The sequence below is a fragment of the Camellia sinensis genome, chromosome 2 (assembly GCF_055761805.1).
Source record: "Camellia sinensis isolate YWXY chromosome 2, ASM5576180v1, whole genome shotgun sequence".
Taxonomy (NCBI): domain Eukaryota; kingdom Viridiplantae; phylum Streptophyta; class Magnoliopsida; order Ericales; family Theaceae; genus Camellia; species Camellia sinensis.
Genome location: NC_138962.1, coordinates 192268582 through 192277918, shown reverse-complemented (window position 1 = coordinate 192277918; position 9337 = coordinate 192268582). Strand labels below are relative to the sequence as shown.

General features: G+C 27.3%; 1 protein-coding gene across 1 annotated transcript; it reads left to right on the top strand.

Annotated features, from left to right (window-relative positions):
* The first annotated feature begins 2069 nt into the window (after nucleotides 1-2069).
* LOC114292807 (homeobox-leucine zipper protein HAT4-like) lies at nucleotides 2070-5708 on the top strand. The gene is made up of 4 exons (XM_082916452.1): nucleotides 2070-2398; nucleotides 3017-3324; nucleotides 3955-4034; nucleotides 5184-5708. Exons 1-4 carry the CDS (start codon nucleotides 2233-2235, stop codon nucleotides 5533-5535), a joined length of 906 nt encoding a protein of 301 aa, XP_082772578.1. The 5' UTR covers nucleotides 2070-2232; the 3' UTR covers nucleotides 5536-5708.
* The last annotated feature ends 3629 nt before the right edge of the window (nucleotides 5709-9337 follow it).

The window sequence follows — 9337 nt, the reverse complement described above, 5'->3', positions numbered from 1 at the left end:
TCACATAATATAAAAAAAATATTACTCTAGTTTAGATTTGTGTCAAATATATGAGTTATATATAATAAAAAAATTTATGCACGTGGGTTGTCGATGTGTCATTTTTGGAGTTGGTGTTGTGGCACAACATCCATGTTGTAAGGTCCTGTGGAGGTGTATCCTAAGTATTTTTTGATAATCTGAATCGTTCATATTATAAGACTTGTTAATTATATTATTCATTAAAAAATTTAGGTTAATCGGGCATGCATAATCTCGTGATCAACCTTAATTATTTTTTTAAAAAATTATTAAAATTATACTAACCGTTTATTTTTGTTTAAAACAAATGTGATCTTATTATGAGATTATAGATGTCCAATTGAATTTTTTTTTATGTATAATTTATTTGACAAATCTTATAATATGAATAATTTAGATAATAAAAATAGATTTGAGACACTCCCGACGAGCCTCACAACACACGTATTATGCCATAAGGCATAACACCTACTCCAAGTCCGTCAATTTTTAATCTAATTTTGGATATAAATTATATATAAGAGTAAATTTAAAAAAATTAAAAATATGAAAAATCAAAGTAAGAAAAACAAATTTTAAGGATGTAAAGTGTAGTTAGTCTTAATTAATTAATTAATTTTTTGAGTTTCAGTGTCAGCCTCACGTGCGACACGCGCTCCTCCATCGTCTGTTTCCAAAGCCAAGTTCGTGAATGTTCGGCGCGTGAGAAGAAGCGCGTGGGTTAGTATACACACAAAATGAGAGTTCGGTCAACGGTCAACGAGCTGAAAAGCTTCCTTTTTATGAGACATGACTTCGAAGCCCAGGGTTGAAAAAATAGATACCACTCGGTTACAAAATCTAAAGTCACTAACCATGGTTAAGAGTTTAACTCTGTTATAATAAATTCACTAACCACTGTTAAAAAGTTTAACTCACAGTTAAAAGTTGGCTTAGATGCTTTGTACCCAATTTTTTTTGTTAATATTATCAAATTTTATTTTTAAATTTTAAAATTTCATAAGTAAATAAGTTTTAGAAGAAATTATTGAAAACTTATCAAACGTTGAGAATTTTTTAGGAGTGCAATCTTTCTATGTTTTTTTTACACAAAACGGAGTTTACACTTCCATAATTTTATAAATATTTTTAGTCAAATAAACTGAAACATTAATTTTTTAAAATTTTAGAGTTTGATGAGGATGATGGTTGAAAAGTTTATTTGTTATCATCTAAAAAGTCCAAATATTTAATTTTTTTCACTAAAATAAAGTTTTTTAAAAAATATATTAATTTTTTTACCCCACTTTATATCATAAATTATGTGAATATTCATATTTAATTTCTTGTTTAGACATAATAATTAAAAATAATAATAATATTTAACCATTACCCAAGATATAAAATGGCAAAAAGATATCCTTTAATATATATCACAGTTCTCACCAAAAATAAAAAAACGAAAAAGAAAAAAAGTAATTGACCATGGTTAAGAGATTAACTCAAACCAAGGTAAAGCAATGCTCATGCAAAGCTAAGCAAAAAAGCAAAAGCCGATACCATCATCATGATTGAGCCAATAGGGCACTCTGACACAAGCATGATTGAACATGCACCACTCCCCACACACTCCCTTTCTCTGTCTAATTTTTTTTTTCTTCTCACATATATAACCATAAATTCGTTTGGGATATGAATTGATTTTTTAATTTATTAATTGTTTTATTTTAGAATTAAAAAATTTTATTTAAAATAAATTTTTAATTTTTATAAAAAATAAAATAATTATAAATATAATGTAATATTTTATTCTATTTACTTAAAATTATCTATTTTATTCTATATAACTAGTTTGACCGAGATGACATCTCAAGTGGGGCTTATATATACAGCAATGCTAAGTGATCACAAATTCTATAGTTTAAATGATTCAAAACATTTAAAACGATATTATTTTAAGTGTAAAACGACACAAAATCATATTATTTTGATAATTTTAAACTATTTAAATCATAAAATTTGTGACCACCACACCTTCTTCTTTATATATATATGCGCACTATTCTATCAGACTCTGCACTGCAACATGTCCAAAGAAAAGCTGTAACCCCCCTTACCCATTTCTCTCCCTTCTTTTGTTGTACCCATTTTTCACTCACTCAGATTCCATTCCATACCCAGAGGAATCACATAGAGAGAAAGGGTGTGTTTTTTTAGAGAGAGAGAGTGAAGATGGGTGAGAAAGATGATGATGGGTTAGAGCTGAGCTTGAGCTTGAAATGCCCAGAGAATCTTCCTCCACCTTTCCCTTTGACTATACACTCCATGTTTCAACACCACCACAACCGCAGCCACCACAAGCCCTCCTCTCTCCTTGATTCATTTCATTCCTCTTCTGGTACATCCTTCTCTCTGGATATATCTATATCTATGGATTCATGATCTTGTTTTTGTTTTCTTGAAATGAATTGTTATTTTATTTTATTTTTAATTTAGGATTGATTTCAATTTTAACCCCTAATTAATTTTTATTTTTAAACTATCAATTTTGTGTATGAAGTTTTTAATTTCGTTCATGTAAATGTAATATAAAACAGCGAGACCAAACACAGAATGAGATCTACTCATTCATTGTAAAATATGTGTGTCTCATTTTGTACGTACTCCTTTATTATTATATAAATCAATAACAGTTAAAATTACTAATTTTTTTACTATTATTTTGAATAAACTATACTCATATATATGATTTAAATTGTTTAAATTATAAAATTATTATTTTACCAATCAAATTAGACTTAAATAATTACTGATTTGTAAAATTGTCTCTGATTAAATCACACGAAAGACCAACAATGGAAAAGAATTTTAGGGAGTAAATAGATAATTTATGGATGAAGTTAAAAAAAAAAAAAAAATTGTGATAAGGGATAAAAGTGAGATTAGCCATATGGTTTTTTTTTTTTATTTTATATAATTATATTTGGATTAAATGCGATGTGGGTTTGGAACGCAGACACGAGATCTTACTTCCGGGGAATCGATGTGAACCTCCGGCCGCCGTCTACGGCGGCAGAGTGTGAGGAGGAGGTGGGTGTGTCGTCGCCGAACAGCACGGTGTCGAGCGTGAGCGGTAAGAGGAGCGAGAGAGAGGAAAACGACGGCGGCTGCGGCGGAGGAGAGAGGGGATGGGGAACTTCTCACGGTGGCGGAGGAAGCGAGGAGGACGACGGCGGGGAGATGGCGAGGAAGAAGCTGAGGCTATCGAAGGAGCAGGCGGCGGTGCTGGAAGAAACCTTCAAGGAGCACAACACTCTCAATCCTGTAAGTGGCATTCTCGTAATTTTTGGGTTGAATTCAGGGCTTTCTGGGTTGAGTCTGGTGTTTTTGGACTGTTTGGTGTAACTTATTATAAATTAAAAGTGGGTAATCATGAAACAAAATTCAAAAGCATCCGTTCTTCCTTATTTTTGTCTTATGAACATAAACGGTAGTGAACAATTTGAGAGAAATTTCTAAACTAAATTAAGTTATAAGGAGCTTATTTTAATCTGCACCAAATGGGTGACCAAACGGGTGATTATTGAGTATTTCGGATATGCGATCACATGATACCTCATAATATTATGATTAATGAAGAATATGAGATATTATGCTTTTGTATTAGATTGAGAAATATATATGACGTGACAAATGATAATCAGTGAAAGAGTATAGTAATTTCGAAATATAAACACGTGATATTTTATAACATTGTGATTGGTGAAAAAGATAAGTAGGTGAAATATTGTATTAGTGATTAAAAACATGAAAGAACACATTGAATGGTGATTGATTAAGGAGTATATACATATGATACTCCAGAAACATTAAATAATTTCCCTTAGAAACATACCTAATAATTTTCCGCACCAAACACCTTAATGTGATTTTTTGTTTTTTGGTGTTTTTCAGAAGCAAAAGGTGGCTTTGGCTAAGCAGCTGAAACTGCTGCCGAGACAAGTAGAAGTGTGGTTTCAAAACAGAAGGGCAAGGTGAGATAATTTTATATTAATTGACGGGTATTATTGGCATATAATTGACAAATATTAAAAAGTGGTTTTTATTTATTGATCTATTTTGTGAATCTAGTTAAAGGTGGAGTAAATTTTGTAATTGGAATTTAATGTCATTTGACTTTAAAAACTTTAACTGAAAGTCTCCAATTCATTCCATACTTGAATTTAATGCACATAAATATTATTATGATCCCATAATTATGGGTTGATTTTGTATTACTTGTAAATTAATTTTTATGATTATAATTTTTAAATTATTAGTTAAAAGATTTAAAATAAATTATAAATCTGTTTGGTGCAACGTAATAAAAGAAATTAAATTTGTATGATTAAATAAGTTGTCGCATAACTTTTTTTATTGTCTAAATATTTAAGATATCCTCAAAAATTATAAATATGAGGCTCTATTGTCGATATGTATTTTAGAGTTTTAAATAAATTTAAAAAGTTACAAATTATTATTAACGTAAGTGATCTAATATCTTGGTATAACAGTCCATTAATCATATATGTCTAGAAAATGAGTAAAGCTATATATGCTTGAAAACATAGGGAAAAAAAAATAAAATAATAGTAATAGTAATAATAATAACAATAATGCTATGTGCATGATAAGTGGTATAGAAAAAATCAATGTGTGATTTAGATTAATTATAAATGTGGTGGGAATCACATATTGATTTTTACATGCACACTTTTGTATTTTTTTTAACCGTAGTAATTTTTTAGTTCTCTAAAATTCTTTATGAGAAAATAAGAAACATGTTTAATAAATTTGTACATTTCAAAAGTATTCTAATTTTAAATAATAAAAAAAAGGAATTGGGAAAGGTTTGTGTATTCGTTTAAGAACAAGCTATTTTACTAATTTTTGATTTTTTATGAAAAGATGTACAGAAAAGTAGAGAGAATGATGTGACAATTTATAATAACTTTTTGACTAAAATATGTAGTTTCCAAACAAGACCTAATTCCTCATCATCTAAATTTCAAAAAATTCTAAACTCAAGTTAAAATTTGTTGTTAAATTGAAAAGGAAAAAGAAATGAACAAATTCAAGTGATTCATCAACAATGTTGCCCCTTTTTTAATATATACTTGAAAGAGTTGTCTCATTAATTTCAGGACAAAGTTGAAGCAAACAGAGGTGGATTGTGAGTACCTAAAGAGATGCTGTGAAAATCTAACAGAGGAGAATAGGCGATTGCAGAAGGAGGTGAATGAGCTGAGAGCACTGAAACTTTCCCCACAATCCTACATGCAGATGAACCCTCCCACCACCCTCACTATGTGCCCTTCATGTGAGCGCGTGGCTGTCCTCCCAAAATCATCCTCTGCTACCGCTCCCGCTCCCACCGCATCCACTACAACCACCACCGCCATTGCCCGCCACTTCAAACCGGTCGATCTCCGACCTCAAAGATCCATTCCCATCAAATCCTGGCCCTTCAACAACCATAACACCCAGGCCACATGATCTCCCCTGTCCTTGATTGTAATTATCCTCTTTGTTCAAGAGCGAGATCATAAAAAAATGATTATTTTTACTTTTATCTCTTAAACAATTGTCATTTTTTCTTATTTCTTTGTTTCATTGGTAAACTATCAATTTCATATATTTAGTTCCTAGAGCTTCTGATTTTAAATTTATATGATCCAGTTGGAGACTGTCTAAATCAGTAATGGTGGAAACTTAATTTAATTGGCAAAAAAGTAATTTACAATTTAGATAGGCTAACTTATATAATTAAACAACTAAACACCCATTTTCTTATCCCTTGTTTACTTCAAAATAGTGACTAAGAAAAATAAATATTTGGTTTATAGTCCATTTGTTAAAATTTTGAAATGACATTTTTGCTCATTAACTATTTAAATTTGGATAAATGTTTCCAATTGGGCCTCATTAACTGAAATGAAAAACTCTTGGACTAAATACATAAAATTGATAATTTAAAGGCAAAATAGAAAGAAAAAAAATTGATAATAATTTAAAAGATAAAAGTAAAATTAAACCTTAAAAAATTAGAATCAAGGTTTTTTTGATCCAAATATATATATATATATATATGGTGGAGGTTGGGGTTTGATTTGTCCATGCTTTTTTGAAAGGTAGAGAGATTTTCTTGTTTCTAGAATTTTTGTAAAATGAAAAGGAGAAAGAAAAAAAAGTGTCATCTCTTGTCCCATACCTTTGGTGGCTTTAGTATTTGCATAAATATGGAGTTAGGGGCCGTAATACTGTGTTTGATTGGGGGAGTTTTGGAAGGATTTGAAAAAGAAAAAGAGAAGGAAAAATTAGATGAAATGTAGATATATTTTATTCATATTTCACTTAATTTTTTTGTTTTCTTTTTTAAATTTCTCTTTAAATTTTTTAACCAAACACAGCATAAAGGTGATCCAAGCAGAGAGGGAAAGGTTGTGTTTTATATCTATAGATATATAAATGATGAGTAGAATGGGTGAATGATTGCAAGTGATCTCTGTATTTGTTTGAGTATGTGAATGATTATGTTGGATAAAAGTGAGATTTAGTGTGGGGAGTGGAGGGGACAATCTCTGAGTATTTAGGGCTTTTGTAATGTAAGGAGAACATTAATCTTAATCATATAAAAGAACAAGAATGGTTTTGTTTACTTTCAAAAAGTGTTTGATTGCTGCTTTTTTGCGTGTTTGCATGTATTAATGATTTGGGTACTCAAGTTGTGTTCTCTCAAATGATGAGTACACTTTTAAATTTTATTTTTATTAAAAGAACATAATTTTTTTAGAATAAATTATACGAATATTTTTTAAAATTTAAAATATACATAGTAAGTATTAAAATTTCAACATAATTATATTAAATTTACTTGTGATTCTAATTTTGTAATAACTTAAAATCATTTTCATTATTAATTTTGTTAGTTATATAGAGTAAAAAAATAATAATATTATCATATTTTTTACACGAAAATATATATTTTATATTGTTTATTTTTAAAATTTTGCAATATTTAAAATAGTTTCGATTAATTTAATCTTACTAAAAAAGATATAAATATAATTATATCAAAATTATGAGATTTACTATAATTGTTTTTCAAACCACAGGAAAAGTTAGTGTAATTTACCCATTTCTTTATTAGTAAAAAATAATAGATTTCATAAATTTAAATGAAATTAGTCTTCGTTTGGGAAGAGCAAAAATAACCTAATTTTTTTTTATTTTTTGATTTTTTAGTATCGTTTAATTTTTGTTTTTGACTTTTTAAAATTTTGTGAGAGAAAAAGTATAATGATTATAATTTGGATATATATTTTATCTTATTGTCTTATGTAGTCAATTTTATCTTTGGTGCTTTTTTAACCCAAAAGTCAAAACCAAACATAGCTTAAATATATAAAACTCACTATTTTAAACTAATTATAATGTGTTTGTTCATATATTTTAGGATAAATTACAAATAAACCTCCTAAAATTTGCTTAAAATATATATTGTCTTCTATTATTTGGAAAATTATAAATATTCCATTGTCAGAATGTTTTATTTAACATAATTAACTAAAAAAATAAAATTTATAAATGCTCTCCTATATAATGATAAAATTACCTAAATTATTAATTAAAACATATTTGTAATATCATTAAAAACTGTTAATTGACTTCATAATTTATTAATAAAATGACAATTTATTATAAAATTAAAAATCTTGAGAGGTAAAATGTAATTTCTAAAATTATAAAAAATAATTAATATTTTAATCAAATTTCAAGAGTGTATTTATAAATTATTCTATATTTTAAAATTTTATGAATGAATTCATTTTTTTTAGGCAAATTACAAATACACTCCTGAGGTTTGATTAAAATACGAATCACCCTCTGTGGTTTTGAAAATTACATTCCACCCCTGAGATTTTTAATTTCATAACAAATCACCCATTTTATTAATAAATCATCAAGTCAATTAACAATTTTTAATGATGTTAAAAATTTGTTTCAATTAATAATTTAGAAAATTTTATTATTGTATAAGAAAACAATTATGAATTTCATTTTTTTATCTAATTCTATTAAATAAAAATTTTTAATAAAGAAATATTTGTAATTTTTTAATAAAAGAATATTTGTATTTTTAAATAAATTTTAGAAGGTGTATTTGTAATTTATTTATTTATTTTTATTTTTATTTTTATTTTTATTTTTTTGTTGTGTGGGCAGAGTTAGGCATGGAAAAGTCTGCGACTCTGTGCCCGTATCTTAAGGACATCATTGTTGGTTACTGTCCACATAATTGAATCATTATGTATTATTGAGGCCTATTTTGCAAAAATAGTTAAAGCTGATTTTTTATTTTTTTTATTATAAAAATATATAAAAAATATGAGAGATGATATGATTTAAAATAGATCAAAAATTAAAAGATGATTTTTAACTATCTTTCTAAAATAGTCTTGAATCTATTTGGTGTAAATTTTTCAAAATTAAAAATTAAAAATTAAAAATCTCTAGATTATATTGAAATGGTAGTTTAAGGATGATTTAAATTCTTAAACTAGTTAATTGATCCTGTTTAGGGATTTAAATCACTCTTAAATTGTCATTATAAGATTATTGCATTAAAAATATTTGTTTTTGCTAGTTATTAAAAAATATTATTGAAAATATTAGTTTAACAATTGATAGTTAAAAAATTAAAATTAAAATCAAAATCACACCTTCTAATTTTCAAATAATTAGTCATTTTTTGTTTTTGTAAATTACTTTTGTATCGTAAGTTATAAAGGATAAATTTGTAATAAACACTTAACATAATTTTAATAAATTACACTAAAAATAAAACCATTGTATACTCATGAAATTATGTATTTACACGATTACAATTACACGTGTTACTTGCATTCAACAATAGATATAAGTGATTGTATAACTCATAGAATTGTGAGATTGTTGGCCATATGGGAATTTCTCAACTTTTTTTTAAAAAAAAATTCAAAAAAATACATAAAATAGTACAAAAGTGATGTAATCTAAAAAATTCGAAAAGCTAAAAAATTGACTTTTAACTGTGAGTATTTCCAATGACAAATGTTATAATCAGTGGCGGAGGGAAGGAGGGGTCCCGGCCCCCTACAAAGTCAACAAAAATCATACATATATATATGTTAAATATATATTTTTTATTTAATCTCTTAACAGTGGTCCCCCCTTATTTGTATTCACCTTTGGTCTTCTTTTCCTCCCATTTCAAAGATTGGCCCCACCTCATCCAATGATACAAACAAATATCTGT

Excerpts from the sequence above, each read along its gene's own strand:
- LOC114292807 (XM_082916452.1), top strand. The coding sequence starts at position 2,233 with ATGGGTGAGAAAGATGATGATGGGTTAGAGCTGAGCTTGAGCTTGAAA. Across the intron at positions 3,325-3,954 it reads AGCACAACACTCTCAATCCT|AAGCAAAAGGTGGCTTTGGC; the intron begins GTAAGTGGCATT and ends GGTGTTTTTCAG. Across the intron at positions 4,035-5,183 it reads TTTCAAAACAGAAGGGCAAG|GACAAAGTTGAAGCAAACAG; the intron begins GTGAGATAATTT and ends CATTAATTTCAG.